Source organism: Trachemys scripta, chromosome 14 (assembly GCF_013100865.1).
Source record: "Trachemys scripta elegans isolate TJP31775 chromosome 14, CAS_Tse_1.0, whole genome shotgun sequence".
NCBI lineage: Eukaryota > Metazoa > Chordata > Testudines > Emydidae > Trachemys > Trachemys scripta.
In genome coordinates, this window is record NC_048311.1 from 26,970,888 (window position 1) to 26,998,290 (window position 27,403).

At 40.4% G+C, this 27,403-nt stretch overlaps 1 protein-coding gene across 2 annotated transcripts; it reads left to right on the forward strand.

Moving 5' to 3' along the window:
- The first annotated feature begins 303 nt into the window (after nucleotides 1-303).
- Nucleotides 304-27,377, forward strand: CEP95 (centrosomal protein 95). 2 transcript variants are annotated; one of them, XM_034790078.1, is made up of 22 exons: nucleotides 304-427; nucleotides 2,396-2,524; nucleotides 5,670-5,777; nucleotides 7,951-8,064; nucleotides 9,015-9,123; nucleotides 9,658-9,770; nucleotides 10,895-11,050; nucleotides 11,543-11,757; nucleotides 11,961-12,027; nucleotides 12,825-12,889; nucleotides 15,537-15,667; nucleotides 16,261-16,396; nucleotides 16,978-17,092; nucleotides 17,948-18,129; nucleotides 20,171-20,263; nucleotides 21,582-21,732; nucleotides 22,635-22,801; nucleotides 23,735-23,809; nucleotides 24,344-24,496; nucleotides 26,259-26,405; nucleotides 26,512-26,583; nucleotides 26,934-27,377. In XM_034790078.1, the coding sequence occupies exons 1-22, from the start codon at nucleotides 406-408 to the stop codon at nucleotides 27,108-27,110; spliced, it is 2,697 nt and encodes an 898-aa protein (XP_034645969.1). In that variant the 5' UTR covers nucleotides 304-405; the 3' UTR covers nucleotides 27,111-27,377. The 2 variants fall into 2 exon arrangements, with proteins under 2 accessions (XP_034645969.1, XP_034645971.1); XM_034790080.1 differs by having other exon boundaries at nucleotides 16,264-16,396.
- The last annotated feature ends 26 nt before the right edge of the window (nucleotides 27,378-27,403 follow it).

Consider the following 27,403-nt stretch of genomic DNA (forward strand, 5'->3'; position numbering starts at 1 on the left):
CGGGGGGAGGGGAGGTTGGCAGCGTCACGTGACCCAACATAAAGCGCTACATCGCGCGCGTTACTTAGCGGGCAGTAGGATCCGCCCCTATCGCAGTTTCTATAGCGACCGGAGCTGACGCGGCGGGGAAATATAAATAACTATAAACGTTGCCAATGTTTAAAAAAAAAAAACCGAAACGGTGAAAACATAATCGAGGCCGAATAGAAAATTAGAAGAAGAAAAAAAAAAAAACCACGCTAAAAACATGAAAAACCCAGCAGGAAGTCCCGCCCCTTCCGGCTCCGGCTCGGCCAATCGGTGCGGAGGGAGCACGGTCGCTGTATTTAAATATCCTGGAAGGGGGAGGGGAGCTGTATCCGCCAGTTGGGAGTTTCGGCGTCGCATCCCAGTGAACACCACACCATGGGCAGCCCCGAGGAGAGAGGTGGGGGGTGAAGAAGGGAGCCCCATGGGCGGGGGCTGTTGGGGGAGATGGTGTGTGGGGTGATGGGGGGAAGGGATTTGCCCTGGCTGCGCCCCCCCCACTTACCTGGTCCTTTTCACCATAGTAACGGGCTCCTCACTGTTGTCTTCCCACCCTGTGAATACGTCTCCAGCACGATTAAGTGACTTGCCCAGGGTTACAGAGTGAGGCTGAGGTGGGACTTGAACCTTAGATTCCGGAGTCCCAGACTAGGGCCCTATGTTATCGCCCATTCTTCCTAGTCCGTATAGGTGGGTGTTGTGTGTAGGAGCAACTGTCTCATTTCTGTGCTAGGTCTTAGAGCTGGGGTGAGTAGCTACCATTTAGTCCGGAAATCTGTGTGGGGCACGGGAGCAGAAGGAATGACGTGTGTAACAGGGAGGCCTCTCAACGTGTCTTCAAAGTTATGTTTACTTAAAAAATTAAGTAGATCAGTAAATATCCACCACCTGCCTCTTGTCCTGGCCCCATGCTGGGCTAGGTGGGGGTGTCTTTTCTCCTGTCACAGCACTGTTTGGTGAGGGCAGTACCTACAATCTTACTTGCCCTATATCCTGAAACTAAGTGACTCGTTTTCTTGTCTTATGACTTAATTACAGCCTCTGAGGCTTTCTCTTTGGTGAGCAATCCCCAGATGACCTCAGTTAACATGTTAATATTGAAAATGAAACAAGTTATTGGGCCATAGTCTAAAGACTATTAAACAACCAAACCACTTCAGGACACCAGCAGGCTCTTTCAACAATTTGCTCTGCTTAGTGCCATTTGCTGAACTTTCTATTTCAGCCACTCTGTCCTCTTAATTAAAGATGCTAAAAAACTATTAGGTGATGCAGAAAACCTTTTGTGTGTTAGCACTGCTGGCAGGGGAGGGAGTTAACCTGTCTCTGGACCACTGGTAAGCATACCAGCAAACTTCTGCCCTTCTTCTCATGCTGAACATCTTGCTGTCCCAGATGACTGCCCTTAAGTTAAAGCTAGCCTTGCTTCTTCCCTGCTCATTTGTGCACTTTGCCTCCACTCTCCCTTTCTCTTCTTTCTTGGTGTGACTGGAAGGCAGCACACTTACTGCATTTCACATCAGTGTCTGTTGGTTGGGACTTGTTAGTCTGCTCCTTCCTGAAACTTGGATGGAAATCAAACTACCCAATTTTCACCGTACAATAGCTGCTGCAGCCCAAGTCCTATCCATGTTCTAATATCCCATCTCCACCTGTCTACTAAAAATATCCTTTAATATCTATATAAACAATAATTCCTTTTATATGTTGGCCCAACATGAAAAAAATTATCTACATAAAATTACTTGATGTACTAGGCCAGTAGATATGAAGATTGTCCTGCATTCTTTGATGTGATATTTGCAATGTATGGATTATGTTGGGATTGGGGGAAATGAGCATTATTGGCAGCTTTTGCTCTATGGCTTCTGAAGGGATAATACCAAAAATTGGCCTGATCCAATAAGCACTCTGGACAGCTTCCCTCTGCAGCTTTATCCTTAAAATTAATGGGAATTCTGTATGTAGAAGGATCATTGCCATAAACTTCAAATCTCTAATAGAACGTAATACATTCTAATATTGGTTTGTTAATCTGTAACAATAGAATTTTTTGAATTGTCAGATCGAGAGTCCTATTACACTTAATTGTCCTTCTTTATTGTTCTGCCCAAATATCAAAGAATACACAGTTAAAGCAATTTGGGGGACTAAGGGCTGTTTTTCACTCCTGTCTTTTGCTCCCACCAGTACATAAATAATAAATTATTTATTGTTTAATAGGCATATAAAGACACTTTCTACTTGCAAAACTTGTTACATGAGCCTTTAGCTGGGAGTCTCCCTTCATCATAATGTACACAGACAGGGTTTTGTACTTATGTTTTCTAGCTAAGTCATTTACATGTTTTAACATTTTTTTTAATAGAATGGGTTGATGTTGCCAATGATCTTCTTATGAAATCTCATATAAATCTGCATGTGACGAAGCTCACAGAATGTGGTGCTAATGTATTTGTTGGTCTTTATGAGTCGATCTTGGGAGAAAAAGTACCAGGTAGGAACAGAGATCCTGTATCGTTACTTATGCCTATGATGGCTTTCTTTGTTTCTATAAATACAAACATAAATAAACACAATTGTAGTAAGAGAAGAATTATTAATTTTGTGTTAAGTTCCAATAACACATTTTCAAAAGTAAAATCACAAAATAAACTGAGGCCAGTAGAATACATCTTGTGTACAGCTGGTAAACATACTGTGTAGTTTAACATTCCAACAAACAGGTTAGAAAAATCTAGTGCATGCAAGATTGGTGTACTCTTTAAATGTTTCTAAACTACTCAAGTGAGGCCTTGTCTGCAGTAGGATTTAAAGGTGTGAAGTTAGCACATGCAATCTGTGTTTTAAAGTCTAGTATGGATAAGTCACACTGCCTGTAACCCATGCTAATCTGGTTGAAAACTTGAGCAGTTTAGTATTAGTGTTAGGATAGGTCTATGCGGTTAAAAAAAAAAGTTAACTCAGGTTAGCTAACTGGAGTTAAAATAGTAGGCTCCCCTCTTGTCTTTAACTCAGACTGCTAACCCAAGTTACAAGCAAAGTTGCCATGTCTTCACTGTTATTTTAATGTGAGTTACCTAACCTGAGTAAAGAATGTTTTGCTGTCAAAAAGACAGACCCTTAAAAGCCTTATCTACTGTGGACTTTCAAACATGTTAAACATGTTTTAACACACCTCTTATCCTATTCTAGACCAGGCTGCTGTAGTGCTAGAATTTAGGAATGAAGTTTCTGGGTGGAAGGTACCAGCAGGACCTTTGTCTGTTACAAAAACAAATATATATATTGTTCAGTTCTGTTCAACTGACTTTCTGTGACGTAAACCTCCTATCATGAATTTTATTACAAGATCTGGGTGGGATCATGTTACAACCTATTTCTTCCTCCCCTCCGAAATTTCATGCTTATAACAGAAGTTTTTCTTAAATCAGAGCAATGGAAAAATTACTGTAGTGTGGGGCTGTTGGCATTGCTCTACTTTCTACACTGGATGTAGCTTATAACTCTCTTCCCAAACATAGCCAAGGTTCATTGGAACTTGGTAATTTGCCATACCAGTATTAGTATGGTAACCCCGTTAATTTTTGAAGAATTTAAGCTTTCATGTTTTTTTTGTTTTTTTGTTAAAGTTGCTTATTCATTCTTTATGGATGTGAAGAAAACATAATGAATGTGACTCAATGCAGTATTGACCTGGGCCATCTCTACTGTAGGGTTTTGCTGGCATTGCAGTGTAGTTAAGGATGTGGGCTTTTGGCCATTTTCCTTTGCCAACAAGAGCCCTAGTGTAGACACAATGCTTTTGCTGGTATAGCTTATTTTGCTTGCTGCTGAACTAGTATAATCTAGATTGGTAAAGCACTCTTTTTTTTTTTTTTTTTTTAAATCAGTATCATCTGGGGTTACATTAGCTATACTAGCAAACCATCCTCTACTGATGAACGTTTTCTAGTGTAGACCAGGCCTTGAAGAGTCTACAGGCTAAAACAATAGCTCTGAAAAGTAAGAACTGGTCTAGATCATCTCAATGGAATGCTAATGCTGAATCTTATACTATTATATTCAAATGTTTAGTATTACATATCTAGAATGTGATTTTTTTTCAAAAGCACTTAACCTCTGCCAAACACCTGTTCAAATCAATGATAAAACTCCCACTGACTTCATTGGCAGCAGAGCTAGGCCAGCACTGAGCAATTTTGTATGTAAACCTTTGTTTACTCTGGGGTAAACTACAAATGTTTGGGGAATGTCCAGACTAGCTTTTACAAAGGTGTTAACTGCTTTAACTGGCAATCAAATTTGAGGCTAAAAAAACATTTTATTGAAGACATGCCCTGAAGCTTGTTAATCCAAACTAATTTTAAAGTGCTTTAAAACTGGTTCATGTAACACCATTGCAGGTACAGTACAGAAGAGAGAGATCTTAGACAAAATACAACAAACTTTAGTCCAGCTCTCCAAATTTAAATTGTTTTTACGTTTTCCTATTGTACTAAAAGCTGTAAGAGAAGAATACTACTTTATTCAATTCTATCTTCTAAGTCAAGTTTCATAACTGAATACAGCTGCATGTGAATTATAACCAGTGGCTCTTTATCTGTCTATGTATTTGAGTGTATGCTCTGTGCTTATATGCAGTAACCATTGAATTGTTTTCTTATGACAAAATGACAGTTGGGTTTTCCACCCTTACTTTACACGATCTTTGCATTTAACTTCATTGCAAATAAACTAGAAACAATTAGGCCATTTTTGGGGCCTACACAGGACATTATCTCCTTCAAGTAGGCTGTCGTACAGGGTCGGGTAAACCTTTTGGCCTGAGGGCCACATTGGCAAAATTGTATGGAGGGCTGGTTAGTGGAGGCTGTGCCTCCCCAAACAGCCAGGCATGACCCAGCCCCACCCCCATCCGACCCCTCCTGCTTCTCGCCCCCTCACGGCCCCCTAAGACTCCTGCCCCATCTAACCCCGTCAGCCCCCAGAATCCCCACCTCTGACTGCCCCCCCCCCCGGGACCTCTGCCCCATCCAACCACTCCTTCTCCCTGACTGCCCCCCGCCCACCCCATCCAACCCCTCCTCTCATTCCTGACTGCCCCCCAGGGACTCCTGCCCTATCCAACCACCCCTTCTCCCTGCCCCCGACTGCTCCCGCCACCCCATCCAAACCCCCCTCTCCTTCCTGACTGCCCCCATTCACACCCCTGCCCCCTGACCACCACCCCGAACTCCCCTGCCCTCTCTCCAACCCCCCCCCCGCCCTCTTACTACGCTGCCTGGAGCACTGGTGGCTGGCAGCGCTACAGCCGCACCGACCAGAGCACCAGGACAGGCAGCTGCGTGGCCCGGCTGGAGCCAGCCACACCACTGCGCAGCACAGAGCACCGAGTCGGGCCCCGGCTCTGCAGCTGCGTTGCCCCAGGAGGTCGCAGCCCTGCCGCCCAGAGCATTGTACCGGTGGCAGAGTGAGCTGAGGCTGCAGGGGAGGGGGAAAAGCAAGGGAGGGGCCGGGGGCTAGCCTCCCGGGGCAGGAGCTCAGGGGGACGGCAGGAAGGTCCCATGGGCCAGATGTGGCCTGCGGGTTGTAGTTTGCCCACCTCTGCTGTAGTATGATGTAATGTTTCTTCTTTGTAGATTTCATAGCCTCTCCCAGAAGCCAAGAGGATGATGCACATAATGTGCAAGCAGTAATAGATTCTCTGGCATTAGACTACTTGCAGGTCAGCTTGTCTCACATCACTGGTGAGTACTTACAGTCATGGTCAACAGAAGTGAGGAGTATACATGCGTGATTGAAAAATACCCAAGGCTTTACATTCAACTTACTATTTATAAGCAAGGATCTGATCTTTCATAGTATGTTTCCATATCTGCATGCAAAATTGTGCATGTGCAATGAGTTATGCCCAGAAAATAGTCTTGGTCTGAAAACTGGGGCCATCAATTTAGAGAACAAGCAAATAATTAAAAATTTAGACTAAACACCTAATTACATTTCATGTGTCCTATATTGCAGTATGGAAAGTAGTAAATCAGTGTTGAGGTTATTAGTTTTTTTACCTTGAAGTTACCAGTTGGATTAAGACACTGCAGACATCTAATTATTCCTAGTGGAATATATAGCAGTTTTTATCTTGTTTTCTGCGTCAAGTCACTCTCTTCCACTCAGCTGGAACGATGTTGTGGTTGGTGGTGTCAGGCCATATGGAAAGAGTCTTTGCCCTTCTCACCTTGGAAACAGTAGAAGAAGCCTTGAATGTGTCCTGGGGGTTATAATTACCATACTTGGCAACAGAGGGAAAACACATTGTGGTGGTAAACACTTGAACTCGAACAGATAGTTCATCTTGACTTGTTTTTTAGCTACTCTCTGTCTAGCTAACGGATAGATGTGTATGTTCAAAATATGAATATTTGTAGTAATTCAAGTGATAAATAACCAATATGGTCTCAATTTTATTTAATTTAAAATTGATTTTAATTGGATATTGTCAAAGTAGTTAATATATTTGCTATGACATTCATGTTACATTGTGAATTTTTATAATAGAAATAGTTATTTAGATATTTTAATTATCTAAATTGAAATCCCAGGATCGTGGGTTTTTTTTTTTTTTTTTTTTTTTTTGAGACCTTCCATTTTTAAGCCTGTCATTTAATCTTACTTGAAATGAGTCCCAACTTACATATTTTTTATTGAACAATGTATCTTGAAATAGAAACCAAGTCAATCTCTTAACAGTAACAGTGCTAACAAACATCTGCAGTGAAATACTGAGGGAATAGTTCAAATTCTGGTTCCAATCATACATTAACACCCACCTGGATATTTGGCTTGCTCTGAAGATTGACATTTGTAAAGGGGATTGCAGTATTGCTTGTGACTTTTTGTAAATAACTGGAGCGTATCTAAGTCCTCTGAAATCTGAGCCTACACAGTGATTATCAGTTTTGTGCTGGCTTGGGCATGTATGTATATGTTGAAGATTTGAGTTTTTAGGGGCTTCTACTCTGGATAGTGAAGACCAGTAGTATCATATAAATAATTGACTCCCTGAAAAGGGAGGATGGAACCTTTCTCCTCCTAACAGCATCTCTTGCTGACTGGTAGGTATATCTATAGAGTATTGCTGACATTTTTGAAAGACTCCTACATCCTGCCTTCCCAGCTTGGTTTGTGCAGTAGCAGGCATGTTTGAGAATCCTACCAAGTTCCCCAACAAACTGAAGGCAGGAATCCTTCATTAGTTTCATATTGACTATAATACTACCTGCTGAACCAGCTACAAAGTGTAGGCAAAGATCTCAACCGCTTGCTCTAGCGGAATTTTACCCTGTAGAAACTGGATGAACTGCTAATGTGACTTTCACTAGACCAGGGTTTCTCAAACTGGGGGTTGGGACCCCTCAGGGGGTCACCAGGCTCTTACATGGGGGGTCGCGAGCTGTCAGCCTCCACCTCAAACCCCACTTTGCCTCCAGCATTTATAATGGTATTAAATATATAAAAAGTGTTTTTAATGTGTAATGGGGGTTGCACTCAGAGGCTTGCTATGTGAAAGAGGTCACCAGTACAAAAGTTTGAAAACCACGGCACTAGACAAGTATGCCGCTTGTAACCTTGATGTCTGGTATGCTCCATGAGAGCTGATGCAAAATGTGTCAGTGAGGTTAGGCTTTCAGTTGTTGGAACAGAAAATGTACAATTTCAGGATGTTTGCCACCTACCTTAAAATATGTTACAGAAATAAAAATCCAACAGTGTCCCAAACATCTAAGTCCAGCTAAATTTCTTCTGAGTTGATATCTGTATATACATTTCTTTGAACAGCCTTTCCAAGGTTTCAACAAATTTTTAAAGTTGAATTTTTTTTCTCTAAGCTCTAATTACTAATTCATAGTAACCTCTGTTAAGGAGAGAACATCGTGAAAGGAGAGAGAGAATCTATCCGAAATCTGTTAGAAATATTTGATGGCCTGCTCGAATATCTTACAGAACAAATCAGTGAAACTTCTTCTCAGAATGGGGGTGAGTAAAGAGACTAACAAAGTTCAAGAGTTCAAGTTCAGGTTAAAGAGACTCTCTCAGTTCAAGATATTATGTGCTGCTGCTTATTATTATGATGGACTGTTTCTTATCTTGCCTGCATACCTCGAGTGCTACTATTAAGCTACCATACTGAGGCATAAGTTCTGCCTTCATATGTACACCATTCTTTGTATGTTTAAGGATGGAATAGGCTCCGAGTATTAGATTAAATTTTATTCCTTTGCCCTGCCCCTGATTAGCAACTACATTGGTTTTTTTGAGGAATCCCATAGCCATTTAGAATCATGTATGGAAAACAAACTTTGTAAACCCTTGTTTTTACAACACCTAAGATCAACAGGAGTGCTTGCAATTAAGCAGTTTTTTGCTGGGATTTAAAACTTTGCTTGCAATGTTTGTAATCCAAACTTTGCAGGAAAGCAAGGGATTGAAACTGATCACAAACAGAAGTGGAACTTAATCTATTTTCTTTTCCCAAGTTGTGTACTTACTGTACCATTTCGTTCAGTAGTCATGGTGAACAGAAAGTTGGATTTAAAATATTTTAGTTTCAGTAATCTGGTAATAAAAGGTGAAGCCTTTAAAAAAAAAAAATCATAGTGCCCCATTTATCATGGTTCTCTTTTGTGGCAGAAACCATCTCCTAACAACTTTATGAATTACAGTGTGAAAGTGGTATTAAAACTTTCTCCTAACTTACCACTGAAGCTTCTATTGAATAAGGTGCATTTGGAAGTTGCTATATTTAATATAAACTGTACTGTTAAACCCAAATATACAAACCTGTTCAGTGTGACAGTTTTAGACAGCATGTTAAGTCTAAAATTGCCATTTCTGTCAAATTATTTGTTGTGATATTGGCAGTAGTACCCATCCTGTGTATGTGTGGTTTTCCTTGAAATTAACAAACCAATTTTGATTATAAACAGATGAACCTGACCAGCTAGCTAACAATGAAATTCAAAGTGCGCTTCAAGAGCAGCTGGACGGTGACCTTGAGGAACCTGTGCCACCTCTGAAACTCCCATCAGTTGCAGAGTAAGACTGGTTCTGAATGTTTTAAAGTTACATTGGGACAGTGACTGTATTTTTACATATCTATAAAGTGTCTAGCATGTTCATACTATGCAAATAAAAAAAAACATACTGAGTACAAGCATCAAATGGAATGCTTGGTCTTCTTTGGGCAGCAAGAGATCTAAAATTTGGATCAAGTATGTGTTTGCACCGCAAAGCCTAAAACAACTTGCAGTTTTAAAATGTTTAATCCACCTTTAGTGGTGAATCTGCACAGTAATGAGTTATGTTCCAAACTTCCATTGTCGTCTCAGTGCATGCTTTTTGATTTAAATCACTGAAGCTTAGTTAATTAATTGTATTACATTTATTTTCATGAGAGATATATATATTTTTAAATTAGCTTACTCTGTGGAAACTGATCATACTCTTCTAAAAATTAAAGGCCAGCTAACTGAAGGTGTAGAGTTAGGATTCTTCTGCAGCTCCATCTTGTGGCGTAGGCAAGCAAAGAATGTTATTGCTAATAGATCTTCTGCGTTGTGTTCCTCTTAGGTCTTCCCAGTCAGATATTTTTGTCCCATCTTGGGAGGTAGAAGGATCAGAATCTACTAGCGAATTAATCAGGCTTGGGGACACTGCTCATTCATTTTCTCTAAGAAAGGAAGGTGAGTTTAAAATATACCTTTAAGACTGTTCTATATGGACATGTACTCTTCTAGCAATCAAACATATACTGTCAAAAGTGCTTAGTATTTTTAAATGTATGAAAGGACTGGGAGCATGCTTGTAAAGCAAAAAGCTTAGCTCCTTTTGTTTTGAAGGTTCCCTAAATGCTTCAGCTTATATATGGTTAGTACAATTGAGATGAAGCCATCTCTGGGGCTGGCATAAAGTATGCTGCATAACTGTAGGTCGGAGAAAACTTAGGTCAAGAGAACAGGACAAATCTTTACTCCCACAAGTAACACCAGTGGATTTTGAATAATTGCCAATAGCAGATGGACCCTCTTATATTATAATTCTTATTTCACAGACCCACAGACAGAAGTACCCAGTGTACTTATGTCAAGATAAGGGATCCCGCTGAGATGGAAACATCTGATTCCCTAGAGTTTAAGGGTTTCAAACCTGATTTAGAGTTGACCATTATCTATCCCTTCTGGTTGAAGGGTTTTGTTTTTTGTCTAAAAAAGGACTACATAGTAAAATAGTGTGAATTAGACCCAGTTCAGAAGGACATGAAAGCATAACTGGATGGCCTCAGACAATCACAGTATGAAATGTAAAATAGTTGTAACAATGTTGCTTCAAGACACAATATGTAAACCTAGCAATGAATTATTATTTAAGCTTACTTATAGCAAACAGTTGGTAGGAGTCTGGGCAATTCTGAAACATTCTTTAAGGGAACCAGATGGCTCAGGGAATTGGTAATAGGAACCACTTAAATTGGGCTCACTCTGAACACCAATAGCATTTTTGTTGACAATTTCCTTTGCAAAGTGAAGGACTGAATGGGTACTGAGGCTGACTTATCTTGCCCCTACAATGGTAGCTGAGCAAATCTGTGAATAAAACTTTTGTCGCATACTGTGATGTATAAATACAATTCCTTGAAGTGTTACAAATTCCACCTACAAAGTTGTGCTGTCCCCACAGGAGTGAAGAGCATTAACTGCTAGTTCCTAATTTAGTCCAATATGAGCACTGTCTAAACACAGAGCTAATAGTAAAAATGCATTTAATTATTTAAACGTAAGTTTAACCTGCTTTCAAACACCACTTCCAGAGTTCCAGCTCCCTGAATTGTTGCCGGCAGAGAGAGAGAGGTCTAAGGAGATCAAGGAACCTGAAGACTCTGAGGCTACTGTGGCATCCTGTCAACTTGTGGCATCATCTAGTCAGCTTTTCAGCTTCAGAAGAGCACTTGTAAAAGAGAGGAAAGGTGAGTGAAATTCTCACTTTCTGAGAAATACCTTAAAAATTCTTTAGTCTTCCTAGTTCTGTTGGCAGTAATCCTCACAGCCATGGATTTGAGACTAGAAATACAGTAGCTGACAAAAGAAGGCTTCTTATTTCTTTAACTAGAGTTACTTATATAAGTAGTTCTTCACCTTTCTTCCTTATTTCAGTTTTGGAGGAAATCTGAATGGTCTGACACCTGATAAATCAGAAAACTCAGATGTTCATATGACTGTTTTACTAACTTAATGCTAAATTATCAAATCAATTCTTCTCTCTAATTAGTTCCACACACCCAAAATCCAAATTCTGCAGCATGCAGCAAAGATGGAAGCTACTGTCAATGTCTATATGTATTAAACTCTAGAATGATTAACATGTTTATTCAAAGATGAAGCTGATTGAAAGTGTCCAGCTGACATTTTTGTTAAAGGGATTAACTGTGCCTATACATTTTTTCATATTTGTCTTTAAGGATCAATGGAGTCTGTTAATTCCAATGAATTTCTCAAAGAGAGTTTGAGTTCCAGTGCTAAGAAGCTTGGGGAGCCCATACGCCCAGCTATTCCTTTGCAACCACCATATCAGCCTCCTGAACCCAGGCCTCATTATTCAATGGGAAGGGAATACCAAAGCCCAGCCAGACAGTCCCCAGGTTTGGCTAACAGTCATGGACTTGAAGCTTCTATTGTAAGTGAAAACCTCTTTCTTGGTTTTATTAGTAAATATCTTCAGCTTTTCTCTATTGCATTTGTAGAATGGAATTAATGAGATCTCTATCTGAACTGTATCTCCGAATGGATTATTAATCTATGGCCTTGTCAAAACATTCCTGTTCAGCAGGAAGAATAGTGAATTATTAATTTAATATGCATTTTTACTTCTCTTTGCAGTTTGCAGAACCACTTAGACAGGAGTCAGCTACTTCTGATAGGGTTCCTCTGTCAAGACTCGCCTCTGGTGAGAACAAGTTGTGCTTCATATTAAACTGTGTTCTAATGCAGTGTTAAATATTGGTGCTTGTTACTTTGAATTCATCTTATTGGCATCGAGGGAAACATGGTTTTGAAAACCTGAATCTGTGTTGCTGTTCAAACCTTACTAAATTCAAATTTCCTAACAGATGTGAGCAAATCACTTCTGTCACAGTGTCTGCAAGGGCAGTGAAAATAGGTCATAGTCAAAGGGGATTTATTGTGCTAAGAAGTAAAGTGTGTCCATTGCTCAACCGTTTTTTTTTTTCCTCCAGTTAATCCATCTCAGCTTTGTCTGTTTTGCAGAAACTCATTGAAAAAGTGGAGCTGAACTGGTGCAGAATAAACTAGCTATGAATGTAGACTAAGACAAACTATGTTAATCCGTTCCAGAAAGCATAGTTAAACCCTCCTAGTATAGACAAGACTTAGTTTTAAGTGCTTATTTTCTAACTTCTCTGTTGCCTTGGAGACCCTGGCTACTTTTCCAGTTCCATTGCATCACCCTCTCAAATGACACTCCTGAAAATTCAAAGCCTACAAGAAATTCTCCTTAAATTAAAAAAAAAAAAAAAAAAAGTGTGCACAGGCCATAACTGAATAGCCACACATCTAATTACTGTCTTCCTTCCCCTGTGGTTTTACACTTCTTTTGACAAATAGTTTGTAAGTTCTTTGAGCCAGGATCCATGCCTTTTGTATTTGTTCTGTAAATCACTAAACACACTTTGGTGATGTGTAGAGAATAAATAATCCAGTAAATACAGCTGTTTCTATTGCCAGTTTTTCCAGTTGGAGATAAGGTGGTGTCAAAAGAGGAGCCAAATGGCACAGATGATGTGGCTAAGGTAACTATGACTTTCTACTATTTATAAAATCCATATATGTTTTAGGCAGGGTTGCTGTAAACCTGCATACATGGAATTTCCCCACAGTTGTGCAGGGGATTTTTGGTATTCCTACCGCCTTGCAGAAATGAAGCTTTCCTCTTAAACTTGTTGCTGCTTTTCTTTTAAAAACCTTGCGAATGTGACCTGATGCAGTGTTGACTTGGTGTGTCTACAGGCAGATTGTAAACTACGCTAGTCATATCTCAATGGGATGTTAGCACTAACTGATGATGTAAACACTTGCATTTACATTGCTGACCAGTTCAGCAAAAGCACCCAGTTATTACATATCAGTTGGATTTATCTATGGATGTTTAGGAAGAATATTTTAACCTCTTCCTTGCCTAGTATCTTACGATATTGGTGACACCCTAGAGTCAGGTATCTCCAGAAAAATGAGACTTGCCTGGATTTCAACAGAGGATTTGCCTCAGTCTAAAGATCAGTCAGTGACTCGGCCAGATTACTTCCCTGTCCTTTTTGTCCTTGCATTTGCCCTTTGGAACAACTGGATAATTCAGAACCCACAAACTGGTTAGCAGATTTCATTCCACTCAAAGGGCCTGCAGGGAACAGGTCCTTATAGGAAACTAGCTGAGCAGGAGATGTTTACTTGTTCCACAAAGCACTTCTTGGGTGATTGAAGATATTGTGAGGCTGACCTACTACTTGGCAACCTGAGAAGATAAGCTTTGATGGGAGGTGAATAGGACTTTCAGAATATAGTGGATTTCACTTGTAACTTAACCAACAATCCTTCATTTTAAGTCTTACTATAACCAGATCAGCCGACTTAACATGGCAGTTCTAGTTTTTACCCTCTGCTATGACAAGGGTTACTTGCAGGACTGTGGGTATGTTTTACAGTGGAATTAAAAACCTGTAGCTGGCCCATGCCCATTGATTTGGGCTTATGGGGTGCAGGTTAAGGGTTTGTTTAATTGCAATGTTGAGGTGGGAGGGTCCCAGAGCTCGGACATCTACACCACAATTAAACAGCCCCTTAGCCCAAGCCCTGCAAGCCCAAGTCAGCTGTCATAGACATAAACTTAGTCTCTGGACTCTTCCCAAAGCAGTCTATAACTCTTCCCTTCATGTTGTTGTGGCTGAGCAAAAGGAGATGTTAATGAACTTAAAGACATGCTAAACAGTGCACTCAACATTGACAGCCAATCAGATTTTTTCCCCCCTTTATAAGTGGAAAAGATCTTGTGCCAGGCTCTCAGTCTACAGACTATTTGCTGTAAGATGTTGTATGCCCTGGACTAGTCTGGTTAGTGGTAAATGATGAAACTACTTGCCACCTAGAGGATATAGACAAGAGCTAGATGTAGTAGTAATATGGACATGTTATCTCCCACTGATTAAAGATGAGACCCATCATGGTGATTTTTCATGTCTCAAACTTTCTAATAAACTGAAACTTTCTTAAATGTGCTCAAAATATGATTGCAGCTCAGAGGCTTGCTGGATATTTTGAGCTGGAATATGTTTGTGGGCTCTGCAAGCCTCCTTAATTGTGTCAGGAGAGGGAATAAATGGTGGTCCTCTCCCAAATACCATTCACTGGGGGCATCAAAAAAAGACCTCACTTTCAGTGAACGCTGCAGCTGTGAGATCCCTCTCTTCTGTTTGTTAGGAAAGAACTAGGTAATTATGTTGACATTTAACTGGAGATCCAGTGATCTTTAGAAGTTGCAGAGATGAATGGGGAAGTTTACAGCTCTCAACTAATGTTTGAGGCTTAGTAGAAATCTCTCCATTAGATGCCTTATGTTCACATTCGAGATTATTTGCAACCCTAAGAGATAAGAGTCCAACTCGTGTGGGGACTTCTAACTAAACTAATTAACTTAATTTGGTGCAACTACTATGCATAGACAAGTCCTAAATTTCTATCTGTTTAAAAATGGTTATGTTGGTTTAGATTGCACCTGTAAATTTATCGACACAAGCTAAACCACTGTAAGCCAGGTTTAAACACTAGTGACACTTTCACCAGTTTACCAAGATTGGTATAAACAACACTGTTGGTTAAACCAGTACGAAGTTGTAGGTCAGGCCTTCCTTTTTAAATAGGGGCTGAAGTCCTTGATGATAAGATAGCAGTATGGCATAATGGTATGTCTCTGAATCTATATACCTACTCAAGCTGAGCCCTGAGTTAGTTCTGTTGTGATCTCAATGGTTAATTGTTGAAAAACTTTTGTGTTATTCAGGATTAAGTGAATAGCCTCTTTATGTGCTTTGGAATTAGCTGTTCCAAGAAATAAATATTTCAGATGTCAAGAAATCACTTCTCTAGCTCTTGTCCCATGGTGACACTTGACCAGATTATGTGGGTACTTGACGTCTCCCATTATTTCAGTTTTTTTAGACTTAACTGCCTTTTTGACTTAAACACTGACACTCCATACCCTTTTCCTGAGTAGGAGGCTGGTAGTTGAACTCTACTAATATCTAATCTTATGATTTGAGATGTGTATTCATACGGACTCTCATAGGTCGTCCTCTCCATGCCAGAACTTTGCTGCCTATGGAGTCTTTAAGCTTTTCACTAAAAGTTCATAAGGAATTTGAGCTTGTCCCCTCCCTTCTCTAACAGGCTTTTGATGTGGCTGCCTCACGTACATCAACTACCTGCTTACTCCAAGACATCTCACCAGGCACGGACCAGGTAATATCAGTAGCACGAATCACAAACCCTGAAACAGGAAGTCGGCTTAGTGGGAAAAGGTAAGTCCAGTTTTTTATACTGAGTGAGAAGCTGAGGGTTTCCGTGCTCACTTCCTTATACGGGGCTTTCACTTCTTGGCTGCTGCTCAGAATCCAGCCTAGGTAACAACCAAAGCTGGTTGGCGCTAGCGGCGGAGTGAGATGTGCAGACTTAGGTGAAGATCTAGAATAGCTTTAGTCTCTTTAACAATGGCCTTTTAATTCAGATCTTTCTTCATACAGAGAAACCCATTTCTAAGACCCAGATAAAAATACAATATTTTGTAGGACTCAGTTCTTGGTATCTAGTTAGGGGGAAAATGTTCCAAATACTCCTAAAAAGGCTTGAGCAGCCAGCATAGGCTGGAACATCTGATTCTTACAAACACTCACTGTACAATTAGGGGCAATACTGCTATAAATGCTTAGGTGAATTCTGTCCCACAAGATCGGTTTCTATATAATTTCCTAATCCCATTTCAAACAAAAAAGTGAACTGAGTTCTGGATCTGTTCAGGAATGGTAACCTTTGACCATAAATCTTTGTTGGGACAAAAATGAAACCTTAGTGGTATGTGTGCAAATTTTTTTTAAACAAAACCTTTCTTTTTTAGCAGATATGAACATTTTATCACAGATTCATTTGAAGAGGAGCCCCTTTCCTGCAGAAAGGCAAAGGATAAATTATCTGAGCAAGAGCTGCATGAAATGTCAGAAAAACTCTCTCACAGGTTAAATGAACTAGATTTAGTAAGTGGGAATCCATTCTTGATAATATTTTGGAATTTATCCAGCATTTGTAACAAGTGTGAGAAGCCTACCTAAAATCTAGGGAATCAGGTCAATCTTGGTAGGATTAACAATACATTAATTTCTAAAGGGACTTTAAATACAGTTTAGGTGCTTTTATGTAAAAGAATGGATAGAGAAATAATCTTAAAGAAAATGAGTTATTTCATCTTGGATGAGAGACATGTTGGTGACATAGTGCAAAATATGCATTAATAGTCACTTTATAAAATACTATTACTTGGTTTAGGAGAAATACTAGGATTACTAATGGCTGGATATTACACAATAATGTAATTTAGTTTATATTGACGTTCTGGAATTCTTGTACCACTGTTTAATCAATAGTAATATGTCTTTTGCTTAGCTTGATATTTCTTCAACATGTTTCCATTAAATTCCCAGTGAAATGCAGAAGGTGAGTTCAATGTATAATAGAACTGAAAGGAAATCTGTAATTGGTACCTCTCATTTTGTTAAACAATTCTAGACTTTATTAGGATGAACTAATGAAACTGACCAGAAGAATCTCTAATCATTAGATGTTAAAGAGAGCTTTGGGGGAGCATCCCAGGGAAGAGATGTTGACAGATGAAGATAAACTGTCTCAGCACAGTGACAGTGTCATGGATTATCGGGGAAGGAAACCTCACCCAGGTAACAATCCAGAGTGTGACTGTTTAAGCGCTGTGTGAAGTACAACCTTGTTAAAAGTAAAGCTTTCCTTCTTACTTAAAGTTGAAAGTAGGACACAACTCTTCTATACATAATTTCATAGAGATTCAGAAGCCTACCTTCAGCCCTAGAATTATATCATTTGGTGACATGCCCAAAGATATAAAATCCTGTTAGTAAAGTGTTAACTAAACATAATACCTAAACAACTATGAAAGCTTCACTAGAAATGAAAAGTGAAGTACCGAGTGACACATGAGCAAAGTTCAGAATGCTATTGACCATACCGTGAGGGAGGGGAATATTGAAAAATGGGCCTGTTACCTTGTTATAACACACTATAGCCGTCCAGTTCTAATATATAACAGCGTTACATCCCTTGTTGTTGAACTTGTGATAATCATGTTATGTAACAATACCGTACACTGACAAGGGTTGTAACGCTGTTTTATGACTTGGTACAGTCTACAGATGCAAGACCAAACCATGTTATAACATGGCTCTGACATTGTAAACTTGTATAGCAGGCCCTAACTTTGAACCTTCCTAAAATACATTTTTGCTGCCTCTTTCTTCGCCCCATTGTGATATCTTCTGGCACTTTTGATTTGCTAAATACATAAGTATGGTACGGCCAGGAAGAACTGGAGGCTTGGGACTGGGAGGACTTTAAAATAAGGGTATTTGTTTTTAAAAATTACTTTCTTTGTAGAGTGTTCTCCGTTTAACTATTGGGAACATTTGGCACCCTTCTGGATTTAAGTCTATTCATCCTTATAGTTTTTGTTGCTAGTTTCTGATACTAGCTATAACAGCATTCACATCTTTATTTCACAGCCACTCCCCATCCAAAAAGACTTCTTAGCAGACCACGGTCCCTTTCTCCATCCCCACCCTCATCCAGGTATCTACGTCACTCTGAGTTTGAAGATGCACTTCAGAGAGATGCCAGAGGCCAGATGGGGAAAATGCGCAGGCAATTGCAAAAGGAAATGGACCAGAGAAGAATAAAAGCAAAGGTAACTGTTTCTGGGTTGCATTAGATCTGAATGCCCCTGCAGCCTGGTTAGTGGGGGCATTTGGCCTATTTTGGGAATTTTACTTCCACTTTACAGTTGTCCTACTAAGAGGCTGGGTGTAGCAAAGATTCAGGCGTTACCTGCAGCACTGCTTCTTGCATTTAATACTTGCAGCAGTTTAAACTATATGCAGAATAGGGAAAACTGGGAACCAAAAGATCTGTGCTGTCCATTTGCTGCTAACTGACACCATAGTTCTAAGATGTCAATTATGGTGTACCACAATAGCCAAAATGAACTTGCTAAAATTGTTTGAGGCTTGATGTTCAGCCCACTACCTTGGAAAGTTTTATTAAACTATCTAAATTATCCTGGATGACTGAATTTTGCTTACTATTGACAGTCCATCATTTAGGATTCCCAGACGTGAAATTTTTGGCCAGCAATGGCTATGCATGAAGTGGGTTATGGCTCACTTCCCCCTTCTGGGGTAAACAAAAGCAGCCCCAAAGGGGAAAAAACCTCTCTGCTGTACAGTCCTTTGTCTGAGTGAACATCTCTCCCTTTTCTCAGGGGTTCGTAATTAATGTAGGGCTCTCCTAGTCCTTTGCTCAGTTCTTCAGCAGCCTTCTTCCCAGGCTTGTCCCTTAAGCCCACTTTGCTTAGCAAGATCAGCTCTCATGTCCTTCCCTTGTTTCCTCCTTGGCAGAGATGCTCGCAGCACCTCCTGCCATCACTCCGCACATTGAGGAAAGCAGGCCTTTTTTATATCCAGCATGCTTTGTTAGCAGCCTCTAGTTCTCATGATTGCTGAACTACAAATCCCAGAATCCCTCATCTTTGACAGAGGCCAAGTCACATGAGTGAGCAGAACTTTAATCCTCTCAAAGGCCCAAGCTTATCCTGTAATGGAGTAGGTTCAGAACTCTCATTCTTAAGAAATGTGAGCCCAAAATTAATATCCCCCACAGGCAACCCAAAATACTGACTACCCCAATGAGCACAGTATATAGATGCCTAGCTGGAGAAGAGCTTAATCCTTTCATGCTTTTTCTACATTACAAAAACAGTTATTGAACATCTTTGTTTTAAGCTATATTTTGAGGTCTAAGTTTTGTGTGGGACAGTTCGCCGAACATCATGAATATTTACAACAGAAGCAACTTTATATTTGGCAAACCTCCTTTTCACCAGTGATGCTATTGCATGACCATTAGCTGTAGCTAATAGAATTGACCTTGCACTCTAATGCTGATGGCTGTGCATAGGACACATTGTACGGTTTTATATGGCCACCCATCAGTCTATTAATTTTACATTGAAAATGCACAGTTCCTAGAGAATTTCATGAAGTCTCTAGCTTATCTTTTTTGGGGTATAAGCTCTGCTTGGGGTATGGTAATCTTTTAGTTGATTGGTTTATTTAAGGTTTTTTTGAGTGTCATTATTATGGTGGAAAGTATTTTTTGTAGATCAAAGTTTTGTATTTCCTAAAGCCTGTTTGAAGGTCTAAAGTTACCTAATCTCCTGGAAGTTTGTTCCATATGTGAATCCTCATGATGGAGAATGCTTTGTCCACAGCTCTCTTTATTCTTAGCTTTGTGACCTGCTTTGTCCCAGAGGAATGCAACTGTCTTGACAATGCTTAGGTCAAAAATCCAGTTTTTAATGAGGCTGGGGCCTGATCCATAAATTGCTTTAAAGGAGCCAGTAGAGGAACTTGAGCACCAGTCTGTTCTCACAGTGACCTAGTCCATGGATAACAAGGGCCGTAGTTTTTGTTTTGTTTTAAACAGAATTTGTGCAGCTTCACGTTCCGCTTGAGTGAATTACAGTAATTCACCCTGGAGATAAATGCATAAACCACTGTGGCCAGGTCCTTGTCCGGGAAGAAGGGGTAAAGCTTCTTAGTGAGCTAGAGGTGAAAGAAGCCCTTTTGACACCAACCCTAATTTGTTTCATTTACGTGACTTCCTTTGGACTGATTATCCCCTTTGCAGAGAGTAAAAATTCAGACTGAGTGTCTTATTTCGTTTTCTAGATGATGACTAAAGCCTATGAAGAGGAATTAAGAATTTTTGAAGCTAGAGAGAAACTGGGCCTCTCCAAGCTAAAAGCAAAAGCCAGGGAAACGGTAGGTGAAGCTTACTAGAATAAATTAGATGGTGTTTTGTTTAAAAAAAAAAAAAAAGTCTAAAAGTTACTCAGTCCATGCCTGCTATCCAGGCTACATGGATGATGCTTTTAAATGACATGACCCAATGCTGACCCTGGCTTAAATACTAGTATAATAGATGCTGTAAACAGCTTTGTTCAGCTACACTACTTTGGGGATATGGTTAGCAGTATGTAATTTTCTTAGGGCACATAGACCCTAAGGTGGGGAGGTTTAGGTAGTTAGTAATTCTTCAGAAACATCTCTTAGGGGTGGCACAAGGACCGTGATTCTGGTACACCTCTACCTCCATACAACGCTGTCCTCAGGAGCCAAAAAAATCTTACCGCATTATAGGTGAAACCACGTCATATTGAACTTGCTTTGATCCACCGGAGCACTGCTTTACCGTGTTATATCGGGTCGCGGTGTATTGAGTTTGTCCTGTAGTGAGATACTTCAGCTGGAAGAATTTAAACCAGCGTGGTAGGCAAGTGGCTAGTTCGTATTGCAGTATTGGAGAATAAGATTTAATAACTAAACACCATTTGGTGGACTGGAAATTCCACAGAAGCAATCTTAGTGCCTTGCATAGCTGAAGTAATCGCTTCAAGAGAAACAAGTAGTGAGGATGTGCGAGGACACCAGGAGAACTCTAATAAGGAAACTGATTTTCCCCCTAACTTTGGAAGCATTAGTTTTTTTTACCTTCTTTGCCATTAGAATTTGAGAGCTGTCAGATTGGCACTTACAGCTTGTACCCTAACTACATTGTTTGCCTTTATGTAGCTCTTGCTATGAGCTTCTTAGATATGTCTGATCCTGCAGTGCAGTCACTTTGCATTGCACTGCCAGCGTAATGGGGTGATAAAACTAGATAAAAAAATACTAAACAAGAAGGCTAATGATCACTGCAGGGGTGAGTGAGTAGCATGGAGCTGATGTGGGTTCTCACCACTCTTATGTGCTGCTGGTGTGTAGCAAGAAAAGGGAGCATGACTGGAATGCCTGTATACTATGCGAATCTGAGCTGTATTTTCAGCCCAGGGGGCCATTGCAGCCATGCATAGAGCACCCCAGAATTAGGGTTATGCAAAGGAGAGCTTGACACCTCTATTGCACACCATCCTTTGACCTGCATTTGGTGAATTTTTGGCCCTACTGTGAGGGATCTGTCTCACTGTGTGCAAACTGCCTTCCTAGAGACTCAAAAGCTACTTCAGTTCTGATATTCAAGCCATATGAATTACCACTCTTCCCCTCCCATACCTGTTCTCCATCTGTTTTACATCCTAAGGAACAAGAATACCAAGAAAACATCTTTAAAGAACCTCCAAAAATGCCTCGGCCAGTGAAAGTTTATTCTAGAAAAACCACACCTCGGATTCCCAAACAGAGCCAGTGGATTCCAAGAGGAGGGTTTGCAAAGCCAAAGAAAGCAACTCCGAGTAAGAACCACAAAACTCTACTTGGTGGAAAACTGGCATCCTGTGAAAGCATCTGGTGAACTCCAAGAATAAAGGCATCTGGCCAACATATACCAGTCAGCTGTAGCATTTTTCCCCCCTTATGACCTCCAGATGTCTGGATTTTTGTAATGGAAGATAATGCTTTGAAATAGACACAAACCATTGATGCACAGCTCAAACTGTGACCCATCCATTATCCATTGTTCAGTATGCTGAACAAGTTGCAATGGAAGCACAGGGAGTACTCAGAGTGCAAGCCACATTTTTAGCAGCTGCATGCTGTGCATTCATTATATAAATCCACAGCCTGAATTGCACCCTGCTACACTGCCTTGGTTTCAGCATGGTTGAAAGGCACTCTTTCCATTAATAGTATAATTAATAAGTGCCCAATGATTTCATCTCATATTCAGATCAACCTGTGAAAGCTGAAATGTGAAAGAACTGACTCTTAAATCAATCCCTAATTAGAACATTACCTCTGTTGCGCCTGTTCTGGGGCCTACTACCTCAATGCAGTATTTCCAGGGAATGAGAGGAGGATCCAGACAATGATTTGCTTCATTTACAAAATATAGGACCATCACCAGTACAACTGTTGGGCTTATTTTAAATAACCGCATGCAGCTAGTGAGATTGACAGGAGCAAGGAAATCATTGTAAGGTTCTATGCTGCTTGAAAAGAAGCTAAGCAGGTTGGCTTGGGGATGTTGTGAAGACAGACTGCAATACATCCTAATGAGAGACAATGTTACATCATGGTAACAGAGCATATTAAACAGGCCAGGTGTTCAGTCTCAAATGTTTGCATATCTTGGACTTAACTACTGCTAAACTTGCTCTCTAGGAGCATATTGATTAATCTGCTTTTTATCTTGCAGTGAAAGTAAAGGACAATGACCTTCTGCCTCTGCTACTGGAAGAGTTTCCATACTTGCATATTTCCCACCACTCTATGAACAAAATGTGGCAACAGCAGCTTGCACAGATGGAACAACTGAAGTCTGCTTCTGGCAAAGACAGATCAAGACTGAAACTCCAAAGTGAAGTGAGACCCTCTCTTGTGCAGTATGAACACAGCCTCTTAGGCTTGCCCGGGGGCAATGCGGCTACACAATAGTACTGGCCACCAGATGACTGCACTAAGCAATAAAACCCAACCAATTGCATAGATACTGTGTAAGGTATTGGCATAACCTGGGGACTAGTTTGTATGTTATCTTAGAACCTGTATGGAATCTGAAGTCTGCTTTTCTTTAAAAGGGAGACAACTTTAAGTCGGCTGGAGTAATTTGGGCCTGGTTCTCTAAGCACCAGGCCTGTGAGGATCCCAGCTCCTTGGCTTAAAAGCAGAGCAGATTCACTGTCATGTTATAAGTATGTGGGGGGAAAGCCCATTGCTTATATTACTGCAGGTGCAAACTCCACAGATTCTCTATCCCAGCTCTTTCATCTTGCAGTACTTGAATAGGTTTTCCCATGGTCTTTATTGTACAAATATATAGCATACATTTGGGTCAAACTAGCACTCACTTGGTCTCCAGCAGAGGTGGCTGTCTAAAGAAGAGCTACTCTGTAGAATAAGGAGGCACTCTTGAATAGTTAAAGTAGGGGGACTGAATCAGGACACTTGGGTTCAGTTCCTGATCTTAGCCATTCACTTGCATTTAACCTTCTATACTACTTTCTCTACAATAAAGATGGGAATATTTTTTCATCTTTGTAAAGCATTTTGAATTTCTCTAAAAGTGCTATTACATATAAAACCCTGTAGTTTAAGAGCTGTTCTTGGCATGCAGAATTTGTTAACTCCTTGAATGGTTAATTCACCAATGCTAAATGAATCTTTTCTCTTTCCTTTCTCTTAACCACTTGGGGCAGAGTACACTGAAGTATTGCTCCTCTGTTAAAAGTCCCATCACTGAGTGCCTATCCTGCAGAATTTATTAAAGCAATTGCCTATCATCTTTCTTATCTCAAGGTGGAAGAAGCACTGAAGAAGCATGACCTCCTTGTTGACATCATAAAGAAAGATCAAGACCATCACAAGAGACTGGTATGTTCTTCCAAAGAGGATACACAAAGCATATGACACTTACATGGTGATAGAGCCAAAATGATCCTACAGCTGTTGGTCCATGGAAGCAGCCCCCTATTGACCCCTGAGCAGCTATGGTATTGAAGATTTTACCTAGTCTGTTTGCTGTATGTGGCCACTGAGGTCTTAGAATGAGAATGGGGTTGCTAAACATGCTTATGTTTCACTATTTAAAGAAGCAGCTTGGTGCATTAACAGGGAACAAATCCTGAGAATATGGGAGACAGAGGAACAGACCTCAGTCTCTCCATGAGTAAGTTTAATCCTTGAAACACTAGTTTACCATTAAAGTGCTGATTCCTTAATTATACAGCACTGTGGATAGCACCACACTACAGTGGTCTACTCCTAAATGTAGTGCAGGGTAGTAGAGTGGGGGAGAATTTCCTTACTCTTGATTTATTTAGTAAAGTTTGCCATACAACTCTGCCTTGACTTTCCCTCTCCAGGAAGTGCTGGTGGTCTGATACTTGATGATCTTTCTTTATTTAGCAAGAGTTTAAGCAACGCATATACCGGCAGAAGTTTGCTCAGAATAAAATGAGAGAGAAACGTCAGCAAATTGCTCGAGCCAAAAAGTACTATGAAGATTACCGCGTTCAGCTGCGTGCCAAAATGATGCGGGCTAGGACACGGGAAGAAAGGGTATGTGAGGTTGCTTTCTTCTGTAAGTGTGGCATTCTTGTTCTACTAGGGGAAAGACTCCAGTATTGAATGAGCATCTTTCCCCCTTTGCTTTCTCACAAGTATAAATACACACCACATAGTAAAGTGTTGGTACAAAGAGTTCGAGGCCAACTAAACTAAACAGCATAGGCCTTGGAGCTCCTAGCTCCTGCTTTCTAACTCTGGCTCTGATAGTTTTTCTGGCAGCAACCATCCTTGAGCCAAGAGCTTGTAAATGTCCACGTCTACTCTTCTTAGCAGAAGGCAGGTATACGACTATACCTGCTGGTCAGCTAGGTCCTATATGAAATTATTGTTCTGTGTTCTGCCACACACACAGTAGAGCAGCCACCTCCCACCTAAACAAAAGCTGGAGTTAACTTTCACTGTCAGGCAACAAAGGAAGCTACTAGGCTGGGAGTGGGGGGGAGGGGACACATCAGAGGGAACTATCTGGGGTGAGAAGTTCTCTTCACAATGAGATCAAAGCTGAGTTTAGAGAATGTTTCTATTAGTATCAAAAGTAAGGCCACCACTGTTCCCTCTAATTTTTTCCATCCACGTGCAGAATGAATTTTGTTATATGCACCCATATTGAGGTAATGTGCGGATGTGCATCACCAGGAGAAACAAAAAAACTAGATAGAATATAGATTTTTAAAAAGTTACCATAGGGATAATTACTCCAGCCTGGACAGGTTAGGCATTTTAGAACTCACTACTCACAGAATCAAATTTAAGCGTAGTAGAAAAAATTATGAAATACATAGACCACTCAAAAAACTAAAACAGCACTTTGAAAGAATAAAATTGCAGAGAATATATGTGCATTGCAGGAAGTAACAACACTACAATGAGTAGGTGTTGGGAGGTGAGTGAGAGAGAGACACCGAGACACACATTGCCTCTTTAAGTAGATCGGCACTCATCAAACTGAAGCCTGTTTTGTTCAGACACAGTAGCAGCTGCCAGGAAGCACCATCTGAGGTCTCACTCTTAAGCCCTGACATCAGCCCCTCCCCAGCTCTGCACAGCAAGCAGGAGGCTCCCAGGAGCAGCCTAGCAGTAGGGGGAGGGGCATCTGAAGTCCACAGCACTTCATAGACTGCCGGGTGGCCACCTCAACTTTCCTTCTGAAAAGTGATTAAAAATGACACCACCTCACTCAACCAATTACTTCCTGTTAAATGAAGTGGGTTTTTAAACATTAATCTCATTTACTAATTCAATAGCTATGGGAGAACAAGTTGAATTCTATTCCTACTCCTGCATCAACTCATTGCAACAGTGGGGGCAAATGCTGCCATCAGTTATACCTTTTACCTGGATGAGCACAGTGATGTTTAGAGGTGTAACAGATTCTGCCCTCTGATTAGTGGTGATGGAAGGAGAGAACTGTGCCTCAAGGTGCAGTGAGGCCATCTTTGTTCTGTGTAAACAGCAACATTTATATGCAATTGAGACAAACATGGAACCTCTCAATGCAATTTAGTTCTCTTTAGAATAGAACTTCCCCTCCCATGTTGAGAGAATTTTTAGACGGGCTTGTAGGCAAGGTGGGACACTAGCTAAAGTAGAATCGAGGGGGTTCTTGTAACTTCAAAGATCACTTCCTAAAGTTCTGTGGCTTACATGTGCAAACTGGGTCTACGTTATACTTAACCCCATAGGGTTGATGTACCCTACACCAGCAGAAGGGTTTTTTCCTTCGGTTATACATTAACACCTTAATTGTTGGCAGATATTTAAGAATCTATTTGAAGAAGGCTTAGAAATTCAGAAGCAAAGGCTGCAAGAGCTGAGAATGTATAGTAAAGAAAAGCGTGCTGAGCAAAGAAGAGTACACCAGAATGAACTGGAGTCCATGGAGAACTACTACAAGGATCAGGTAGGCTTATTAGACTGCATCCAAGACAATCGATCCAGTTTTCAATCTTAAATTGGTAACTCTTTCATATCTTAATGAGTTCTAATTCAATGTTTATTGTACTCAGTTTTCAATGCTGGCAGAAGCTGTATCACAAGAACGTCAAGAAATCCAAGCCAGAGAGAAAGCACAAGCAAAAGTAGGTGTATACCAAACCCATGGAAAAATGCAGAAATTGGGCTTGTTTTTTGGCTTAATTGGCTTGTGAGTTGCCTTTTTTTTTTAAATCAGCTCCCGGTAAGGGGGAGAGAGAGAGTCGGGTGCACAGCGGGACCACCACAGTCCCAGACTGCACACCGGGGGGGATCTAGTCACAGAGTGTTGGGATTCTTAGGGATTGGCTTGTTTTGAAATGGGATTAGCTTGATTTTTGGTTTATTGTAAAAGTCGGGGTGCTTATTTACCACGTGAAAGTTGGCAGCTGTGTTCCAGTATGCAAGTGATTTCTTGTTCAGAGTTGTTTTGGTAAACCTCAGTATTCTTTTCAAGACACTGCACAAAACGAAAAGGGAGTTAAGATCAAAGATGGAAAAGGAAATACAGCAGCTGCAGACGCTGATAACTCAAAATGACGATGACTCCTTCTTCCGAGAGCTGGAAGCAGAACGACTGAAATCCAGACTTCAAATGGCTTCTTTTCAGTATAGCAAAAGCTATTTCTTATAAGACTTACATTAACTATTAAATATCAAAGCAGCTTTTATATCTGGCTAAGATACTGTTAAGGGTATGTTGGGGAATTGCCACAACCAGAAGGTGGTGGCTGGTTGTTCTGTAAAATGTTGTCCGTCTGGTTTACAATGTCAAAGCATCGTACTATGGCTGTAAATGTCAGTAACTAGGACTTGAGGATTTTTAACATACCTTTTAATAAAGTTAAATTAATTTGATTCTCCTTTATCAAGTTTAAACAATCTGACTATTTCAAGCTACCATTCGGCCTCTAGGGCAAAGTTCTT